The sequence below is a fragment of the Chrysemys picta genome, chromosome 3 (genome assembly GCF_011386835.1).
Source record: "Chrysemys picta bellii isolate R12L10 chromosome 3, ASM1138683v2, whole genome shotgun sequence".
Classification (NCBI taxonomy): Eukaryota; Metazoa; Chordata; order Testudines; family Emydidae; genus Chrysemys; species Chrysemys picta.
The window spans coordinates 42,548,851-42,571,119 of record NC_088793.1 but is presented as its reverse complement, the minus strand read 5'-3'; the positions used below and the strand labels follow the sequence as shown (position 1 = coordinate 42,571,119).

At 45.7% G+C, this 22,269-nt stretch overlaps 1 protein-coding gene across 2 annotated transcripts; it reads right to left on the bottom strand.

The window, feature by feature from the left end:
• Positions 1–959: 959 nt before the first annotated feature.
• LOC101939525 (protein CLN8-like) lies at positions 960–16,699 on the bottom strand. 2 transcript variants are annotated; one of them, XM_065587773.1, is made up of 4 exons: positions 16,632–16,699; positions 14,810–14,942; positions 7,746–8,398; positions 960–6,619 (listed from the first exon to the last, which is right to left on the bottom strand). In XM_065587773.1, exons 3-4 carry the CDS (start codon positions 8,286–8,288, stop codon positions 6,296–6,298), a joined length of 867 nt encoding a protein of 288 aa, XP_065443845.1. In that variant the 5' UTR covers positions 8,289–8,398; positions 14,810–14,942; positions 16,632–16,699; the 3' UTR covers positions 960–6,295. The 2 variants fall into 2 exon arrangements, with proteins under 2 accessions (XP_065443845.1, XP_023957390.1); XM_024101622.3 differs by lacking the exon at positions 16,632–16,699 and having other exon boundaries at positions 14,810–15,037.
• Between the last annotated feature and the right edge of the window lie 5,570 nt (positions 16,700–22,269).

The window sequence follows — 22,269 nt, the reverse complement described above, 5'->3', positions numbered from 1 at the left end:
TGGCACCTGACCAAAAGGACCAATAAGGGGAGAAGATACTTTCAAATCTGTGGGGAAAGGTTTTTGGTTTTGTATTCCTTTGTTCTCTCAGAGTCAGCAAGGAACCAGGGCAGGGAAAATACATCTCCCTAAGCCATATCTGAACTAAGCATCTAATATTGCAGAAATAGTAAGTAATAGTAAGGAAATGCATTATATTATCTTTTGTTGTAGCTTGTGAATTTTTCCAGTGCTAAGAGGAAGGTTTATCCCTGTTTTTGTAACTTTAAAGTTTTGCCTGGAGGGGAAATCCTCTGTGTTTTGAATCTTTTTGTTACCCTGTACAGTTATCTTCCATCCTGATTTTACAGAGGTGATTCTTTTATCTTTTTTTAAAATAAATTCTTCTTTTAAGAACCTGGTTGATTTTTCATTGTTCTTAAAATCCAAGAGTTTGGGTCAGTGTTCACCTTTACCAATTGGTGAGGATATTATTCTCAAGCCTTCCCCAGGAAAGGGGGTGTAGGGGATTGGGGGAATATTTTGCGGGAATAGGACTCCAAGTGGTCCTTTCCCTGATTCTTTGTCTAAATCACTTGGTGATGGCAGCATACTGTTCAAGGACAAGGTGGAATTTGCGCCTTGGGAAAGTTTTTGACCTAAGCTGGTAAAAATAAGCGTAGGGGGTCTTTCATGTGGGTCCCCACATCTGTACCCCAGAGTTCAGAGTGGGGAAGGAACCCTGACAGCTTTTAAAAAAAAAAAAAAAGGTTGGGATGGTTTCTCTTCTAAATATTGTACTGTAATTTTTATTTCACTAGACCTCTTCCTCTTTGGTTAGGATAAACCTTAAATTACTCATGTACATGTGTAAAGTTATTCACAAGCATGTCTTTGGGATCAAGGCCTAACTCAGACACAGGCCACACAGCTGAGACACACAATAAACAGACCGAAGGAATAAGCTCAAAGTGGTGCATTTTTAATGACTTGTACACAAGAGAAACACTATGAAGCTGCATTGACATTAAGAATCTGTAATACATTCAAAGTCTGCCGTTTTTTACCTATCCCTTTATAAACAGTGTTAATATGATAAATTTATACTGGGATTATTCCCAGTTGCTGAACATGAAGTTATCCTTAACATGTGTAATAAAACATTGACACTACACAGAATGATACTTTAGTACATACATTGTAAAACTTAATTCATCACTGCAAGGCCACAATGGAAAAATGTTGAACAGCGAAGAAGCAGCCATTTCATCAGTAAAACAGAGAATGGAAGAATCACACAAATTATAATTATTCAACAAAATACTGATTTATACAAAAAGCCAAAGATGGCATATCATCAAACATGCTTTGTTGTACAATGAACTCAACTACATTCATAGTTTTCAGAGACAGTTTAAACTGACTTCTAAATCCATGTAAAGTGGGAGTCTCCCTGAGATCAACGCTAGAGCATCTAGAAAGAGAGGGCACAGTATATAAATCCTCAATTATTGTACAAGAAGAAAAATTTACCGGACTTGGACCCAGCTGGCAATCTGGAAGAGCTTGAGTTTGGCTGGAATCTATAATACAAGGAATTCTGCATTGTTGTGCTAGATAATGGTAGGCTTGGTAAGTAAGAATAAAAAATGATTTAACAAACAAATCACATCAATGTGAAGAACACAACACATGAAAGCTGCAATCAGAACCTGGCTGGAGTGTTTGGATCTGTTTGATAGGATATGAAGCACTGGCTGATAAAAAGTACTACAATAAATAAGCCCATTCTTGATGAGGGCAAAGATTAAGTCTGCATTACTGAACTGGGGAAGGGAGTACGTTAACTTGCCAACAAGTTAGGCAAAAATTTTAGAACATACTAAAAGGCCTGACCCAACTCATGCTGAAGTCAATGTGAGCTTTTACATATGGGAGTGTGATAAAGCCCTGCTAAAGGAGTATGCCAATTTTACATTAGCAAAACCTACAAATGCACTATGCCTAGTGCCTGCAACAGCAACAAAGTCTTAGTAGCATTTAGGCATGAGTAATTTCTCATCCTTCAGAGCTAAAGAAACCTAAAGGAAACAGACACTACTGGTCTAGGTCTAGAGGAAGGACAGAGATCAGCATAACAGCAGTAAACCTGACCAAATGGTCTACAAGTGGCAGCTCAGATGGGGAACACACGTAAGGGCTTGTCTTCACTTGTAAAGTTAGGTAAGTTGACCTAAGTCACATTACTCCAGTTATGTGAATAATGTAGCTGGAGTCGACGTAGCTTAGGTCGACTTACCGCGGTGTCTTCACTGCACTGTGTTGACAGGAGACTCTCTCGTTGACTTACCTTTACTCCTGAGGGCATTCCGAGCCAAAAAATTAAAAATTCTGTGCACAATATTTTAAAATTCTGCAAATTTCATTTGTCAAATAAATGTGGAGGCTCCAGCATGGCATTGGGGAGCACAGGACACTGAGTGCATAGAGGTGGGAGATCACTGTGCAGCTTCCCCCCCCGGGACACGGGCACAGCAATGAGGCTGCACCCAATCCTGAACACAGTGGTTCACCTCTCTGCTGGCTGCCTTGGCACCTGAAACATACTGCTGGGGAGGGTCACATGACCGCTCTTGTGTCTTCCTTTTGTTTCCCCATCAGAAAGTCTGTGGGAAAGCAAAGAAATCTGCACGAGACATAAATTCTGCACATGCGCAGTGGCCCAGAATTCCCCCAGGAGTAAGGGCTTGTACACCTTACTCTTCTCAGGGAACTAGAGTACTAGGGTCGACCAGAGAGTGCTCTGTCGTTGATTTAATGGATTTTCACTAGATCCGCTAAATCAACACATGCTGCATTGATTGCAGCAGCATCAATCTCCCCGGTAGTGAAGACAAGCCCTTACTTGTATATAAAGGTGATTTTGTACACTTAAGGTTACTTGCTGAGATTATAATTTTAGAGGGATACAGACCAGCAGAACTTCCCTTATCCTTCTCTTTAAGTTCTGAGCCTCTCCCCTTTCCTGCCACCCCTCTTCAAATAATGTAAATGAGTTTGATCCAGCTTCTTATACTACACCCATGATATCTAGGTGCTCAAGGCACACTATCAAGGTGAAAGTCAGTGTTTCTCAACCTGTGGGTCAGGGTAATGAGACGGGTTATGGGGGGGTCGTAAGTGCAGGGCTGGCATTGCGGGAGAGAAGCAGGGCAATTGCCTGAGGCCCCATGGCACAGGGGGCCCTGCAAAGCTAAGTTACAAGCTAAGTTAGTTACACCCCAAGAGGTGGGGCTCGGGCTTCGGCTTCTGCCCCGTCACCTAAGGGTTAAGCCAAAGCCCAAGCCCCACCTCCTGGGGCTGAAGCATGTAACTTAGATTCACGGGGCATACTGTGGCATGGGGCCCCAGACAATTACCTGCTTGCCACCCCTCCCCCCGCCCCCGCCAAGTATTATTCGTAATTTACTAAATGATATTTCAGGTGTGTGGGGGGGTCACAAATTTTTTTCAAATCCAAAGGTTGAGAAACACCACAAGCAGGTTGAGAAACACTGATAAAAGTACATTTTTCACAAGACCAAAGAACACTTCCCCCTCCCAATTAAGAATTAAGTTTAGGTACATATCAACTTCATTTTCTGGTTCCTTTGCACTAGCAAAAACTGGTGGGTTAACAGTATTATTCAGTAAATACTACTGTTGTACAGGATGCTTTAGAACAGGGGTTGGCCACCTTCGGCACGCGGCCCATCAGGGTAATCTGCTGGTGGGCCGCGAGACATTTTGTTTACGTTGACCGTCCACAGGCATGGCCCCACAGCTCCCAGTGGCCACAGTTTGCCATTCCTAGCCAATGGGAGCTGCAGAAAACAGCGCCGAGCACATCCCTGCGGCCCGCGCCACTTCCCACAGCTCCCATTGGCTGGGAATGGCGAACCGCAGCCACTTGGAGCTGCAGAGAGCCGTGCCTGCGGACGGTCAACGATGGACTGCATGCTGAAGGCTGCTGACCCCTGCTTTAGAAGGTATAAAATATAACAAGGTTCCTGCCCTAAGCAGCTTACACTGGCTCGGGAGTATTTTAAATTTCCTTTCCCTACTTTTTCCTTTTAAAAAAATGCTTTTAATTGAAAATTTGAAAAATCAGTGTAATAAAAAACTATTCCGTTCATAACAAGTTTTATGAGCTCAGATTTACAAAACCTATTTTTGGCCTTATTCATAAAAAAAAAAAAAAGGAGAGAGAGAGGGGGAGAGAGAGAGAGAGAAAGCGCTGCACAGCTCCATCAAAATATCTATCCAGCTGCCTAAGCCCATTAGGGCCCACTCTTCTAATATCCTTTTGCATCCCTCAGCACTACTGCAGATCCCAGCCCCTCCAAGTGCTAAAACCAAGGCTGGCTTCATTAAGTACTGCTTTGCTGAAGAGACAGAACATGTACCTTCAAATGATCCAAACACCCCGGACATACCATACTACACATTCCAGGAGACAGATACATTCCAACATGGCCAGCCTTTAACTTAGCACTACACAACGTGCCAGAGTGAATGACCCATGTATGATTCCTGGCAGTCATACATGCTAGCCCCACGGATCACTCAGTTCAGTTAACATTCCTTATGCAGCTGGAACACATGAACAAATACATCTTCAGAACTGAATGAAAATGACACTGGTTCTCTGCAGGCCTGTTCAACAGCCGCATTGCCAGGTTTCCACACCCTTTCAGAATCTGACAGTACTGGAAGGTTGGCTGGAAAGACCAAATTATTTTACAGGAAGGAATTTCATTCAGCCTCCAGAGACTCTCTCCTTGCTCTGAAGGTGCTCAGAATGACTGACGGAGTCACTGATGAGGTCATAAATGCACTAGAGGTGTTCATATGCTGAGTTTACCATTTGAAGACCAACATTATGACACTTGCAGAGCTACATAGGTGGATGTTTTCCAAGCAGCAGACAAACAGAGAAAAATTGCCATTCACAAGAAATGCATTTATATCTGCTATCAAGCAATGGAATAGCTCTGGGATGATCGAGTGCATCCAAAACTACCCTCTCCCACCGGGGACAGATGGGTCTTGAGGCTGGTCTACACTGGGGGGAGGGGGGGAGGAATCAATCTAAGATATGCAACTTCAGCTACGAGAATAGCGTAGCTGAAGTCGACGTAAATTAGATTGACTTACTTCCCGTCCTCACGGCGCAGGATCGATGGCTGCGGCTCCCCCGTTGACTCCGTTTCCGCCTCTTGCGCTGGTGGAGCTCCAGAGTTGACAGGGAACGCGTTCGGGGATTGATTTATCATGCCTAAACGAGACACGATAAATTGATCCCCGATAGATCGAGTGATACCCACCAATCCAGCGGGTAGTGAAGACGTACCCTTGGAGGATAGACTGATCACACCAATTATGCAGAAAATACCATGTGCTCCCAAATCAATCTTTCCGCTATTCAAAATATCATGTCCAAAGACCAGATGCTCACCGTTTTGAAAATGTCTGGCTAGCCATCTGCCTTATACAGCGATGTGCGAGTGTGACAGATGAGGATCAATGTGACAACATGTCTAGCAGTGGAGCCCTAGATGGAGATGACACACTGATGATGACTTTGATGAATAAATGTTTTCAGTCCTACATGTCAAAACTAAACTCCCTGGAATTACCAAAGGTTAATGTGTTTTTATGTAAACAATGCACTTCTGTATTCAAGAATAATTTAAAAAGGTGATATTTAATTATTTCCTCAAATATATATCCACATAATTGTTTGGGATTGTCAGGCTTCGTACCACTGTGTTCATGGGAGAAAGGGCTTTTGAATAATACCTAGCTTGACCAATTTCTGACGAGTTATATCATCAGAATTTCACTAGCAGGAGACCTGGAGATGGGATGACGGGGTGCCAATGAGACCCACCCTGCTACACTGCAGAGGGGGACACCATTGAAATTATGATTCTGTAGATTTTTACAAATCAAACAATGCCTCCCTTGCCTATCACTAACTTGCCTTTTCCCCCAAAATGAGATGTTATTACATTATGCTCCCAGACTGAAGTTACTGACATGAACCCTGACTGAGTTCAAGATAGATTTTGTGTGTGTCTATTTAAAATATATACAACAACAATTTTAAAAAACACTTTTGATAAATGAGTATAGTACACTAATAGCAATCTACAAAGAGATCAATATATTCATAGACTTCTTGTAAGCAATTCTATTTTCATAGACTCGGTAGTAAACCTGCACCATATTCTTCTGGACACACTTTACTATTATCTCAATAGCTGTTGCAACACTATATCCTCTTCTTTTCAAATGTTTCACTATTTAATTTTCCAGAGGATCCAAAAACAGCAGTGAAAAATGAAAAATTCCAGTCAACTGGACCAAAGAGCCGCTGAGTTGATCTGTAAATCCAGTATGGATTAAGTATTAATGTAAGTGTACTTAACCCCATGAAAAAGACGATAAAATGTGGAAGTCCCAGATTTTCTACTACATCATTCCAATTGGAAATACACACCCACCACATGTGATAAATAAGGACCATGCGGCAGTGTTGCATATGGATCAGTACCCATTGGTTTGCCTTCCATAAAAGGGTATTAGCATAGCCAGTCTGAAGAGAAAACAACAAAGAAAGAGAAATGAGATTGCACCTTCGAGATAAAGCAGTCAGCATTTTCTAGAAATAAGATCTATATTACATAGAAATTAGATATATATTAACTTGTCTGTTGTGTAAACTGCCATACAAACATTCTCTCAATCATATTCCTCGAGTGCTAAGAGATTGCACATTTATATAGAATTTTTGTCCAGCAGAATTCTAAACCACTTTGCAAACTATGTGCATACAGCTTCACTTAGATGCAGCCACCTGTTGGATGGAGGAAGACAATCAAAACAAAGCACCTCTCACAAAAGTGGAGAGGGGGTAACAAGATCCGGGAAGTTTTGGCCAACACCACCCATGGCAAACCATGACTCTCTGACTGCTCTAGGATCTATATGCACAGACAGGACCTCCATGTTTAAGGGCTCATTAAAACCACTGCGGTGATCCTGCCAGGGCTTGTGGCTGTAATTCTAAAGAGTCCAGCTATTTTATAATTTAAGCTTAAACTACTAAACTTATTGCTGGGAACTGATTGCGGTTGCAGAAGCAGGGCTGATTTCTTTTCTCCCTACAAGCATGGCAGATCTCTTCAAGGCTGTTCTCCCTCTGTGCATCCACAGAATATACATACACACTCATATGTGAGCACACATGTACACGCCTTTAGTCTTCAGGAGAAATGTAATGGTTTATATTAAGACTGGCTCATCAGCTCCAACATTCTCATGTTACTATTTTCACTCTGTTAAAAAAACAATCTTTAAAAAATAGAGTTTAGTCACTTAATCTTTAGTCCTGTGCACTAGATCCCAACTAGTGAGTCTGTAAAGTAATTTTTAAAATCTTCCCTTTTCGTTTCTTTGCCACAAAATGGGTAATATATATATATTATATATATATTATATATATATAAAATTGAACAAGTATTTTAGGGTGTTATAATTAAGGATTCCCAGGACTTCAAGTTTGGAAGAAAAATTCTTTCCTAATCCCAGAACTAATCTCCCAATTTGAAGGCCAATATTTCTTTGCAGATTTTTTTTTTTTTTTTTTTTTTGAGGGGGAGGCAATGGGAGTTTTATAATGGAAACTTCTATCACCAAAAATTAATGCAGCAAGTTCTTACCCTTAGAAGAAGCCAGTACATGCAGATTGAAGGAGTGCTCATCTCAAGCAGCAATCCCATCAAGGGTAGATAGTGTCCAGACTTTATGTTAATTATCAGACCAAGAAGCCCACCAAAGGCAAATAAATGATGAACTACCAAGAACACATCACATGTCCTGAAAACAATATTAGACACATGAACAACTACATTTTCAAACAAGATGAAGCCAGAGGCTATTAAGCAATGAAACCAACTCCACTTTTGTTGTGAATACACTTTGTCAGCTTGAAAAACTGGATCTATGAGCAAGGCCCACAACCCAGCTACACAACTCTGAATCCCAAGCAGGCCACGAGTGATAGCTATATTCGAGAAGACTTTGTCCTTTCCTGACAAAGTGCGATAACTGGCACTGATCCATGAGGCCAGCCAGTGAGCTAGAAGAAATACACCCAGGTAGATGAAAAATCCAGCTGTTACTAACTTCAAACGAACTTCCCACAGAACATAGTCCCAATCAAATATGACACTCAAGGTTTCACCAGCATATGCAAGATTCATTTCTTCTTCTATAATTCAAAATATTTGGAGAGAGTCTGAAGCGTATCACCCACACGTTGGTCTATATTAAGGCTACTGAGACTTTGCTGTTACGCGGAGCAGAAACCCACCTGCAATTAAAAAAAAAAAGATAGAAGAGACTTGAAGAGAATGGCTGTGTGCGTGTATTTTACACACACTCCCCATTTATGAAAGCTCACTAGTTTCACTACAGTTTAGAGTTTGTTTCTCTTTCCACTGATATTTCCAAACAATTTAGAACTGACATAAAAAACCTACTCAAGGCTGATAATTAGCCTTCAAGATCTCTACTGGGTATATAAATGAGAAGATGAGAGAGGGAAACTCCTTATTTACTTGCTGGCAGAACGATTAGTGTCAATGGATGTTACAGTCACAAAACCTTTACTTTTTGTTCCCAAGTTATATAAAAATACAATACTTTTTCCTGATCTTTTTTCCTTACTGGTTTTTCTTTCCTTCCTGTTACTTCTACATATGTAGAATATATGCTATCCTTTATCTTCAAGTCTTCCTTTGCCTTTATAAAGCATTCCTCAAGAAGTCCATCTGACTGAAGTGTTTTGCTAATGCTACTGACAACACAGCTTTAAAACAATCTTTCACCAACTTATATGCCAATAGCATTCCTCCCACCTTTCCTCACAGAACACTTGAAAATTGTTTTATGACCAATGATTTTTACTTCTAACAAAGTTAACATTCCAGGTGTGAACAGAAACAACTCCTGTGGACATAAACGAAGGGGGCCAGTGCTAAAGGGAGAAAAAACACAACCACAACTGAGGTTTATAATTCTTTAGCAGCATATTTAAGCATCACTGAACCTTCATTTTTCACCTGTAGAGCCCTATGGATATGTCTACACAGTGAGTCTCGAGCCCCGATCTACACACTCGGTCTTGTGCCATTGTGCTACAGACTCAGTCTCGTGCTACAACACTAAAAACAGCTGTGTAGATGTTCAGGCGCGAGCTTGTATTCTGAAATCCAGGGAGGAGGTGAGTTTGAGAGCCTGAGCCACGACGTCTACAGTGCTGTTTAGTACCATAGCGTGAGCCTGAGTATGTAGACTTGGACTCTGAGACTCGCTGCCATTGGTTTTAAAACACAGTAGACGTACCCTTAGAATTTTTAGGAATCAAATGTACACACCCAGTTTACAGGGTATAGATCAAAACTGCAACAAACCAGCCACTATGAGCCTGATTCTCATTTACGCTAAGGCCACTTTACACTGCCTGGAAGTATAAAGGAGCCCTGAATTGTTGGAACAGAATAACATGGCTGTGATGTTATTGATGTGAACTGTGACCGTATAGATCATTGTTGCAACCAGGGTCCTATGGTTGCACCAGGTGCTGTACAGAGGAGGCCAAGTGGGGTGTCAATGGGAAGGTTGTAGTTTGCTGGTTATGATTATGCTCTCTGTATGTGTGTATCATTTTTGTATTCGAAGTTATGAATATTGGCTATGTACTTGTTTGAGTCTAAATAGCCTTAGTAAAGCATTTGGTCAGCTTCTTGAGAAAGAACTATTTTCAGTAAGTGCCCAATCAAGAAACACTTAACTGACAATGGACTTTGGGAGATGCCAATCCACATCTGAGCTTTCCTGCGAACGTTCAAACTAACATGTAAACAATGGTGTCAGCCTGCAAAAAGCTGAATCATTGCCTAGGTGACTGCAAACTCCATCTTGTTGAGAGGATTTTACACAGGAGAACAAAGGGGTTTCCACCCACAAGAGAAAGACAATATAAGGCCCTGGAAACCCCTCCATTTTGTCTTCAGCTGGCTCAAGAGATAGCCTCTCCACCCCAAGAGATGCCTGAAAGAAACTGAAACAAAGTAACTATGGGGGTGTGAGTGATTGCTGGACCCAGACTAGGAAGGAGTCTTGTCTGTGAAAGAAGCTTATTGGAACATCTCTGAGAGTGAGATTTACCTGCATTTAGTTTCCTACTGTATTAGGCTTAGCCTTGCATGTTTTTGTTTTATTTTGCTTGGTAATTTAATTTGTTCTGTCTGTTATTACTTGGAACCACTTAAATCCTACTTTTTATATTTAATAAAATCACTTTTTGCTTATTAATTAACCCAGAGCAAGTAAGTAATTCCTGGGGAAGCAAACAGCTGTGCATATCTCTCTATCAGTGTTATAGAGCATGAACAATTTAGGCGTTTACCCTGCATAAGCTTTATACAGAGTAAAATGGATTTATTTGGGGTTTGGATCCCATTGGGAAATGGGTATCTGGGTGCTAGAGACAGGAGCACTTCTTAAGCTGTTTTCAGTTAAGCTTGCAGCTTTTGGGGGACATGGTTCAGACCTGGGTCTGTGTTTGCAGCAGGCTAGCATGTCTGCCTCAACAAGACAGGGTACTGAAGTCTCAAACTGCCAGGGAAAATGGGCTCAAAGGTAGTCTGAGCACATCAGGTAGCAGTCCCAGGGAGGTCGCTGTGACCCAACCCACCACAGTGGCCTCAATGCAAATTGCGCCCTATATCTATAGTACGTATGTACACACACTTTATTATTTTGTCTAGGAAAAAAAGAAAATCAATAATGTTATAAATATTCTTCTTTATTATATGTTTACATAAATGGACCTTTGATACACGCAAGCATGTACTATTGGCCTATTATAATTAGAACTTTAAAATCTTTTTCTATATGAAGTCATATTATGAAGAATAAATAAACTTTTCAGAGTTAAAAAAAGACAGCCCTCCTTTGAGTTCTCTCTTCTGTGACGTGTTTTAATTATGCATGCAGCATCACAGATATTCGCGTTTGTAGGTCTTGCATACACAAAGAAAAACAGAAGTAGGGAAACAGGTTAACAATGGACAAAGCATGAATTCCCAAGGGGTCGTGTAAATAATATGTAGCTAGTATATAGAGAAATAGAAAAAGAGTAAAGCGTGATAGGCTTGCAGCTGCAGCTTTGCTTACAAGTAGTTTGTAGCACATGGATAGCTCGTGATTCATACAGGGCCTATTTGACTACTAATTCTGTGAATCATAAAGCATGTGATACAATGTAGAATATAATGCAAGTGTTAGTCTGTTTTAGAATATGTATATAATCTGATTTATAACTATGTACTTTGGAGTTGTGATGCACCCTAACCTGCCCCACTACATCTGAGCCTGATCACCTCAGGCGCAGATTTCTGAAATGCCAATAGAGAAACGTTAGTGATGAGCAGGGCCGGCTCTAGGCACCAGCGCTCCAAGCATGTGCTTGGGGCAGCACTTTCCAAGGGGCGGCACTCCAGCCCCCCTCCCCTTTTTTTTTCTTGAGCCACAAAAAGCCGGGAGACGGACCTGAACCAAGATGTTCCCTGTCAGCTGAGGCTTTCAGGCTGAGTTGGAACTGCCACTGCAGTTCTGGATGCAGTCACCAGATGGCGCTCATGGCAGCCTGAGTCGCACAGGCTGGACTGCAGTTCAGGCTGCCCTGCTGCTGGAGAGCCGGAGCATCATCCCCCGGAGCTGAGCCCGGGCTGCGGTGGCGAGAGGGGCTCAGCTCCAGGGGATGATGCTCTGGCTCTCCAGCGGCCGGGCAGCCTGAACTGCAGCCCAGCCTGGGTGTGAGGAGCCGGGGAGGGAGGGAGGGAAGTGGGGCCCGGGATGCAGGGAGGGAGGAGGGGTCCTGCTGCCGCTGCTGCTCTGAGTCACCCCAGGGCGGCACGGCGTTTCCCCGCCCGAGGGGGCTGTGCAGGGTGCTGCCGGTCTGGGCAGGGGGCTGGGCAGGGGGCGCAGATCCCGGCTCGCGCTCTGATAGGGCGAGTGGCTGGGCAGCCCGAACTGCCAGGGAGCTGCCGCCGCCCCCTCCTGCCCCCGGACCCAGCCCACCATGCACCTCCCCCGCCTCAGCCCCACGCTGCCTGCCCTGGGCGGGGAGAGGCAGAGCCCGGCTCCGAGCGGGGCAGCGGGGGATACTGCCCTGCCGGGGGACCCCCGTGGCTCAGGCACCTGGGGGTCAGTGTCTGTCCTCTCGGCTCTGCCTGGACGGGGCTGGGGAAGCAGCTGTCAGCGCCTGCCCCTCTCAGCCCTTGTATCCCCCATCTCGCTCGCAGCCCCTCCACTTGTACCTCCCCTATTGCTCCTTCGCTGCACCCCTTCCCCTTGTACTCTCCCTTCACCCACACCTCCCTTGTACCCTCCCCCAGCCCTCTCCTCCCACACCTCCCCCCTCCCCTGCACCTCTTCTCCCGCAACCCTCCTGATACCCCCTCTCCTCCTCCGCAAGTACATCACACGCCGCCTCTCTGCCAGTGTAGAGCTCCCAAGCACCCCCACACCCGCTCCTCTGCCTGAACCCTCTTTACTAGCTCCCCATCCCTTTCTGGGTACAAGGTTTGAGGGTTAGTCCCTATGCCTTCCATGTGCATTTGGAGCACTAAAGATGGGGTTGCAGGGGCGAGATTCATACTAAATTGAAATAAAAATAGGAGAAACGGTTTGATCCCCACTGCAAGTGTATATGGGGATTGCTGTGGTGAACAAGGAGGTCATGTTGGGGGGGGAGCTCAGGGTGGGGCAGCAGGGGGTGCGGGTGGGAGAGGGCACTGGTGGGGGTGGGGGAAGAGCCCAGGGCTGGGGTGGGGGGCAGCCAAATTTTTTTTTTGCTTGGGGTGGCAAAAAACCTAGAACCGGCCCTGGTGATGAGTCCTGATTTGGACTGAGTTTTTAGATTCCAGAGAACTGGATAAAAAAGGGTTCTTGCAGAACTGAAGTGTTCTGGATAAGTTGAGTGGAAAAGGTCTTGGAGGGAATCCCAACAATGTTTTGCTTGCAATTTGGAATATCAGACACCAAAAACAGAACATAATTCTATGAAATGATAGTCTAGTTCTAGTAAATGCATGAGTAAGGGCTTGTAGGATCATCTTGTGAACAAAATTGTATGGTCAACTTCTGAACAGAATTAGACCACATTCTGAAAAGGTCTTTTATTCCTGAAGCTAATTAAGGACATAGCGAAACAACCTTCTTATTGTCCACCCCAGCATCACAATTATTATTAATTGTATAGTCCCGAATTTTTAAGCTTGGGGGCATAAAGTTAATTAAAACTTCCTCCACATGGTATGGTTTAAACATTTTCTTATGTTTTTGTTTTAAAGTATCTATGAGCACAGGTCCATTTTGCTGACGCATTGGTCTAGATTGCCATGACCACTGGACACAGCACATCCTGACAATGTGGCCAGTGGGAGAACTGCCCAGAGAGTATCTAATTTAACACAGTTTGACTGGCAGGTCTGGTGGGAGGCAGAAGAGGAAGCCATATGGATTGTTAGCAGCATAAGTAAAAAGCTTACAAAAGAGATGCCTTCCCTTCCTGCTCCCCAATATAATAAATAATAGAAAAGGAGGATGGCAGCCTTCTAGCTAGAGAGCAAAGGAATATTGCTTATTTATATTCTCAGAGGGCCTGATTCTGCTCTCCTTTGTACCAGAGCAACTCCACTGGCCCTTCCTTCCCATTGCCTTGCATCCTGAAACAGTGAGAGAGTTAAGAGTAGCAGCTGTGTTAGTCTGTATCCGCAAAAAGAAGAACAGGAGTACTTGTGGCACCTTAGAGACTAACAAATTTATTAGAGCATAAGCTTTCTTTCGGAGAAGAAGTGGGCTGTAGTCCACGAAAGCTTATGCTCTAATAAATTTGTTAGTCTCTAAGGTGCCACAAGTACTCCTGTTCTTCTTTTTTTGAGAGAGTTAAGAATTCTAATTTGGTAGCATTTTACACTCACTCTCCACAGATATACAGTAGAATGCCAGAATTACGTTTGTAACTCTGAAATGTTCATAACTCAGAACAAAACAATGTTTTTTCTTCCAAAAGCTTACAACTGAACATTGACTTAATACAGCGTTGAAACTTTATGATGCAGAAGAAAAATGCTGCTTTTAACCACCTTAATTTAAATGAAAGCAGCAAAGAAACAGTTTCCTTATCTTGTCAAATCTTTTTTTTTTTTAAATCTTCCCTTTTGTTCAGTAGTTCACATTTAACACAGTACTGTAGTGTATTTGGGTTTTTTTGGCTCTGCTGCTGCTGGATTGCCTTCTTCCAGTTCCAAATGAGATGTGTGGTTGAAGGGTCAGTTCCTGACTCTGGTGACATTCTACTGTATATAACTAGGCAACATACAAGGAAGTGGAGAATCAGGCCATTAACGTCAGCATAGTTACAACGGTGTGAAGAGAAATCCCCAGAAACTTTCCACTCTCAACTCTCCACAAAAAAAGACAAAGAAAAACACCATCCCCGCCACCACCACCAACATAGTTACATACAGCCCTCTAAATACGGTCGTTCACAGGCTGCGTGAAGTTCCCCTGACTTCATACAATAGCCTCTCCTGGAAGTAGAAGTAGGATGTTTTCTCAGCATTTAAAGAAAACCATCAGTTATTTAACGCTGTCTAATCCCCATTTCCTCCTCCTCCTCCTCACAAGAAGGAACAGTAATGTTACTTACTGCCTGGTCTGCTTCAGTTACTCTGCAGTTTCTCCCCACAGCTTCTGCGCTTTCCTGTCTTGTGTTCAACAGCTGCACTCAGCCGAGAAGTCCGGGCTGCTTCTTCCACCCTTTGATGCAGAAGTAGCTGCCCCTGGAATGGAAATGCAACAGCTTGGAACCCTAGCTCGGCACAGCAGCAAGAAGAGACACCTGCACACGGAATAATGTTACTTATCACTTTTCCTGCCCCACCCTTTGTTTCCGCCTGACGTAAACCATCCCTCCCTCCCCGGAGGGGGGAATGGAGCGCCCCAAATAACCCTTACTTGCCAGCCGGACTCTGGGGTTGTTCACAGTTCTCCTTAGAACTTAATTTGCAGTGCGGGGGGGTCAGACCACACTCTGCCCTGGTGCTGCAGCCAAGTTTCGCGTTGCACCGATGGAAAGGGCGATCGCCCCCCAGTACAGAGTCCTGACAAAACACTGCATGGTGGTGTGTGTTGTCATTGGCAGCTGCAGCTGCTAGGATGCAAAACGTCCGGTGCAAAGCCAGCCTGAGCCCAGCTAGAACCACTGAGCTGTGTAGAAACGTGGGAGCTGGAACCGAGGGTCAGACTCCACCAATACCCCGCTGTGGGCAGGACGTGTGTGTGTGTGTCCTGCACAGAAATAGTGTGTCACACACGTGTTGTCTCTATCGTGCCTGGATTGTGCTATATGAAGGGGCCCCACGTCTTTTATTTCATCACAGCTGCTAGGTTTTGCGCAGCTTGGTGTGGGGCAGTTCTCAGCTGTCACAGTCATGGATTTCCTTCTCTGGGTGCTCCCCTGCTGGGGCTGGGGTGCAGCAGGATGGGCCCTGCAAGAAGTAGGGCTGGGGAATTGAGTCGGGGGTGGGTGAGGGTTGGCGAGCCCAAAGGCAGGGTGACTGGGGAGAGTCAGGGGGAGCACCTGGAGTAAGATGCATGGGGGCAGGGCCGGCTCCAGGCACCAGCCGCGCATGCTCATGCTTGGGGCGGCAGATTCCGAAGGGCGGCATTTCATCTAATCTTTTTTTTTTTTTGCGCTTTACTGCTTTGGCCGCCCCTGCAGGTTTTTTCTTTTTGGTTTGCTGCTCCCGCCACCCTGTAGGGGGCGGAGGAGGGGAGCGCCCTGTAGCAAGCCCGGCAGGGCAGCCCGCGTCCTTCCCTGCCTGCTGAACGGAGCGGCGCAGCGGGAGGGGCCGTGTGGCAAGCGCCCCTCAAAAGGAAGCCCTGGCTGCCCTCCTTCTCTCTCTCTCCCCCCACTAGCTGCAGTACACACTCCGGGACTGCCCCTGCACCCATGCTCCCGCCACCCCGCAGGTATTTTTGTTTTTGTTTTTTTGTTTTTTCTTTCCTTCGCCGCTCTGGCTGGCTGGCCAGTTTGTTCCCCTACCTCCTTGCCACTCCGGCCGGCCGGTTTGTTCTCTCCCCCCCCCCCCCCGCGCCGTTCCGGCCGGGGGCAGGTTTGTTTTCCTCCTCCCCTTCCCCCCTTGCTGCTCCAGCTGGCCGGGCGTTTTTTGCTTGGGGCGGCAAAAAAGCCAGAGCCGGCCCTGCTTGGGGGTTGTTTGGAGGGGGAGGGTGGAATAGAATAGGTTAACTGTGATGGTCGGGTGGGAGAAGTGGGTGAAAGAGCCTGGACCAGCTAGGCAGGGGTGGGTGAGAACCTCGGCATTATGGGGGGGGGGGGGGGGTTACAGCAACCTCCTACAGTTTGCATCGCTTCCAATTAGCTTCCCCCACTCTAGCTCTGGCCCCATTCTGCTCCTTTCCCTGTCTGCCCCTCCACCTTCCACCCAGTCCCCAGCTTTGCTGCTCACCGAGTCTCCTCTCGCTGTAGGCTGGAGCTGCTTCCTACTGACACCGACTGGGAACCAGCGTGGGGAGCGGGGCAAGCCCCGGTTAGGCGCGTTTCAGTTTCAGTTTGCATTTCTCATGCCCTAGAAAAACGCGACCGTGTTTGTGTTCTTTCTTTTTTAAAATCTTAAGGTTTCCTATAAATATTAGGTTTTATTTATTTCTACTAAGGGAACCTAAATTTAGGGATTAAATTACCTGATATTGTCCCTTTAATTATTAGGAAATTAACTTTAGAAGCCAACGTGTGTGACACTGAGATGGTCTGAAGCAGCCGGTCACAAGAGCATATTTTCTGGGGACAGCTAGAGATTGAAATTCACCTGGTGCAGGATTCAAATAAAACTCTAGCCACCAGTGATTAGTACTCAGGCTTTAAACAAGTAAAGTGAATTTCAGCCCTGCTGAACAAGCTTAAACCAGCTTTTCTATCTAGCATTTAGAATAAGGTCCATCTATTAACCAGGGGGAATGTAGATTATTCTGTACATAAGCAGTTTTTGTTTTACAAAAGATTGCTAGAGTTTTTAGTAGGTTGCTAAATTCTGCTGCCTCTATTTTTTTATTCCTAGTGTTGTATTAAAACAATATTCATATATTCACGTTGAGAGTAGGCCCACCTTGTCCTTTGGGATTAAAATAGCATGAATAAAACCCTTAACCTTTTAGGTGTAAGGGGACTTCCTCCACGGTTCCCACCTGCAGGAGGCCTTGTACCTCCTGAGCAAGCAGATGCTCGTGAGAAGGGTCCCTAAAGAGGGACAGGGAGGGAGTTTGAGAGGGAGGGATAGAAATAAACTGGAGGGTATATCCCCCTACTACCATGATGAGGGCCCACTGGTCTGATATTATAGAGGCCCAGGCAGGGAGGAAGGGGAACAAATGGTTGGAAAACAACAGGGGTGCTGGATACAGGCTGGAAGGTTGCCCTTGGGTGCACTCTCAAATTGCCTGCTTGCTACCCAGTTGACTGCAGATAGAGCTCGAGTGAGCCGCGGTGGCTGGCTGATGGCCTTGGCGGCCCTTGAAGCCCTTGCCCTTCTCGTGAAAGGTCTTCAGTTGGGATTGGCTCCCAAACCTGTGGGACTGTTGCTGCTTGAACTGCTTTCTTGCAGGCGCCAGTGTGTAAAGGCCCAGCGAGCGCAATGTGGTCCTAGAGTCTTTCATGACATGTAATTTATTATCTGTCTGTTCCGAGAACAGAGCCAGGCTATCGAACAGGAGGTCCTGGATGGATTGCTGAACCTCCACCAACAGGCCTGATGACTGTAGCCAGGATGCACGCCTCCTGGAAATGCCCGAAGCCATGGTTTGGGCCACACAGTCCACCACATCTGAGGCCACTTGGAAAGCTGCCCTGGCCACCACCCCGCCCTCATCATGGATTGCCAGGAACTCCTTCCTGGGGTCTTCTGGCAGCTAGTCCCTGAATTTGGCCATGAACTGCCAAATGACAGCTGCAGTGGCATAGGAGCCAGCAAACAGAGCTGTAAACAGGGAGTTTGAGTGGGAGTTCTATTGGATGAGAAGGATTTAGGTTGGAAAGCTATGACAGATAGAGAGGCAGCAATGGTAGTGACCCAAGCAGTGAAAGACACAATGAAGATGACTGGATGTGGAAGCTGCAGTATGTACATGATCCTGGAGGGAGTACCTGAAAAGAGTTTCGTCTGCATGAAGTGCCGCCAGATAGAGCTGATGGAAGAAAAGATCCGAGGATTGGAGATCCAGGTGGAAACTCTGGTTGAGTTTAGAAGGGGGTTTGAGCAGATGATGGCGCAAAGACTTGAGGAGGCTGAAGGGAAAAGCTCAGACTTGCAGATGGAAGCAGGACCAAAGAACTCTGAGCAGAGACTGCTGGGTGAGGAAAGTGAACAGTGGAAGCATGTGACTAAGAGAACCGGGCAGCGGAAAAGACAGGCTAGTGAAGGAGAAATAGAGCTCAGGAACAGGTTTGCAGAGTTGGAAAATGAAGAAGGGACACAGCAGGTGGTCACTGAAGGTGAGAGGACAAGGAAGAAGAGAAGAGCAGCTAGTCCTATAGGAAGAGGGGAAGAGTCAATGGAGATAACACTAAATATGAGCCCCAGAAGGATACAGGATGGGTTGCAGAGGATTGCAAGGGAGAATAGGAATCAAGAGGACTTGCAGCCAGAGGGAACAGGGGATAGACCGGAGAACCGCACCATCACCAGGAAAAGGCAGGTCTACATGATTGGGGACTCCTTACTGAGAAGAATAGACAGGCCTGTAACCAGAGCTGATCCAGAGAACAGAAAGGTGTCCTGTCTGCTGGGTGCTAAGATATGGGGTGTGGACCTGAGACTGAAGAGGATCCTAACGGGAGCCGGAAAGAATCCACTGATTGTCCTTCATGTGGGAATAAATGATGCGGCTAGATTCTCGCTGGAATTTATCAAGGGAGACTATGCCAGGCTGGGGAAGACGCTTAAGGAAATCGAGGCTCCGGTGATCTTCAGTGGGATTCTGCCTGTTCCTAGAGAAGGGCAACAAAGGTGTGACAAGATTATGACGATCAACAGATGGCTCAGGCAGTGGTGCTATAAGGAGGGCTTTGAGATGTATGGCCACTGGGAGGCATTCATGGACAGAGGACTGTTCTCTCAGGATGGACTTCACCTGAGTAGGGAGGGAAATAAACTTCTAGGATGGAGGCTGGCACAACTGATTAAGGGCTGGTCCACACTAACCCCCCAGTTCAAACTAAGATACGCAACTTCAGCTACGTGAATAACGTAGCTGAAGTCGAAGTATCTTATTTCAAACTTAAAGGTACTTACCGCGGGTCCAGACGTGGCAGGCAGGCTCCCCCGTCGACTCTGCATACTCCTCTCGCAGAGCAGGAGTACCAGCGTCGACGGCGAGCACTTCCGGGATCGATCCCAGAAGATCGATTGCTTACCGCCGAACCAGCGGGTAAGTATAGACATACCCTAAGAGAGCTTTAAACTAGGAATTTGGGGGAGATGGTTGGGAGATGTCCAGGTAATCTCCACGCCGGATTTTAACATTGAGAGGGAAGAAAACGAAGTAATAAAGGATACAGCCATGGGTAGGAGAATGGACATAAGGAGGAAGGGTAGTGTAGATACCAGTCTATTAGGTGATACTGGCAGTAGAATGTCTGTGCCTAATTGGCTTCGCTCACATTCTTTACCCAAACAGCAAAAATTAAATTGTTTGTACACCAATGCGAGGAACTAGAGTTACTGGTGCAGGAAGTGAAACCAGATATTATAGGGATAACAGAAACATGGTGGAATAGTAGTCTGACTTGAGTAAAGGTATTGAAGGGTATGTGCTGTTTAGGAAAGACAGAAATAAAGGCAAAGGTGGTGGAGTAGCATTGTATATCAATGATCAGATAGACTGTAAAGAAATAAGGAGTGATGGAATGGATAAGACAGAGTCTGTCTGGGCAAAAATCACATTGGGGAAGAAAGCTACTAGAGCCTCCCCTGGGATAGTGTTTGGGGTGTGCTATAGACCACCGGGATCTGATCTGGATATGGATAGACCTCTTTAATGTTTTTAATGAAGTAAATACTAATGGGAATTGTGTGATTATGGGAGACTTTAACTTCCCAGATATAGACTGGAGGACAAGTGCCAGTAATAATAATAGGGCTCAGATTTTCCTGGATGCAATAGCTGATGGATTCCTTCACCAAGTAGTTGCTGAACCAACAAGAGGGGATGCCATTTTAGATTTGGTTTTGGTGAGTAGTGAGGAACCTGGTCTACACTTTGAATTTAGTTCGAATTTAGCAGTGTTAAATCAAATTAACCCTGCACCCGTCCACACAACAAAGCTATTTACTTTGACATAAAGGGCTCTTAAAATTGATTTCTGTACTTTTTGGCGCTACTCCCCTCATCGGGGAAAAGCGCCGAAATCTACATTGCCATTTCGAATTAGGGTTAGTGTGGCCATAATTCGACAGTATTGGCCTCTGGGAGCTATCCCACAGTGCACCATTGTGACCTCTCTGGACAGCAATCTAAACTCGGATGCACTGGCCAGGTAGACAGGAAAAGCCACGCAAACTTTTGAATTTCATTTCCTGTTTGCCCAGCGTGGAGCGCTGATCAGCACAGGTGACCATGCAGAGCTCATCAGCACAGCCAGAATCAAAAAAGAGCTCAAGCATGGACCGTATGGGAGATACTGAATCTGATCTCTGTATGGGGAGATTAATCTGTTCTATCAGAACTCCGTTCCAAAAGACGAACTGCCAAAACATTTGAAAAAAATCTCCAAGGCCATGATGGACAGAGGCCACAACAGGGACTCAACACAGTGCTATGTGAAACTTAAGGAGCTGAGACAAGCCTACCAGAAAGCCAAAGAATCAAATGGATGCTCACGGAGGAAAGGGCGACTGATGACTGTAGCTATCCCACAGTTCCCGCACTCTCCAAAAACCATTTGAATTCTGGGTTGAGCTCCCAATGCCTGAAGGGTCAAAAACATTATGGCGAGTGGTTCAGGATATATGTCGTCAGCCTCCCTCTCTCCCCCCTCCCCGCCCCACTCTGTGAAAGCAAAGAGGAAAAAATCATTTCTCGCCTTTTTTCACTGTCACCGTATGTCTACTGGACGCTGCTGGCAGACGCGGTGCTGCAGCGCTACACAGCAGCATCCTCTTGCCTTGCCTTGTGGACGGCAGACGGTGCAGTATGACTGGTAACCATCATCGTCATCCCGTGGGTGCTCCTGGCTGGCCTTGGTGAGGTCAGTCGGGGGCGCCTGGACAAAAATGGGAATGACTCCAGGCCATTAGCTTCTTTAAGTTTTGTGTAATGGAGATTCAGTCCTGCCTGGAATATCATGCCAGCTGGAGGCTTCTGCCTCAGGCTGCTCTCCCAGTCGGCAGCAGCGCGCTGTCGCACCTACCCCAGCCTACCCCTTGCTCTCAGGGCTCACAATCACTTAGACCTCTACATTTTGCTGCAAATAAAAAAATAAAGCTGCCGTTTAGAACTGTCCCCCAACATACATATCCTGGGACATTTTGTATTTTACCAGTGTCAACCAAAGACCCACACACAAATGGAGATTCAGTCCTGCCTGTGCTTCTATCCTAGTGCTTATCACAGATTCCCATTTTCAGCTATAGGCTGAGCAAGTGCAGAATGGTGGTTCACTCGACTTCACTGTAAGCCAACCGCCCTCCCCTCCCCCCTTTGCTCTCTGCTTGCAGAGGCAATAAAGTCAATGTTGTTTCAAATTCATGCATTCTTTATTACTTCATCATACAAAAGGGGGGATAACTGCCAAGGTAGCCAGTGAGGGGTGGGGCAGGAGGGAAGCAATGGGTGGAGTTGTTGTAGGGCACCCCCTAGAATGGCATGCAGCTCATCATTTCTGCGGGATGGCTGGGGCTCTGACCCAGAGCGGACGTGTGCCTCTCTGGTTCTTTAGTAGGCTTTCCTGATATTCTAGGCAGGACTGACTCTCCATTAGACAAAACTTAAAGAAGAGAATGACCTGGGGAGTCATTCCCATTTTTGTCCAGGCACCCCCGACCGACCTCACCGCAGCCAGCCAGGAGCACACATGACAGCAGCAGACAGTAC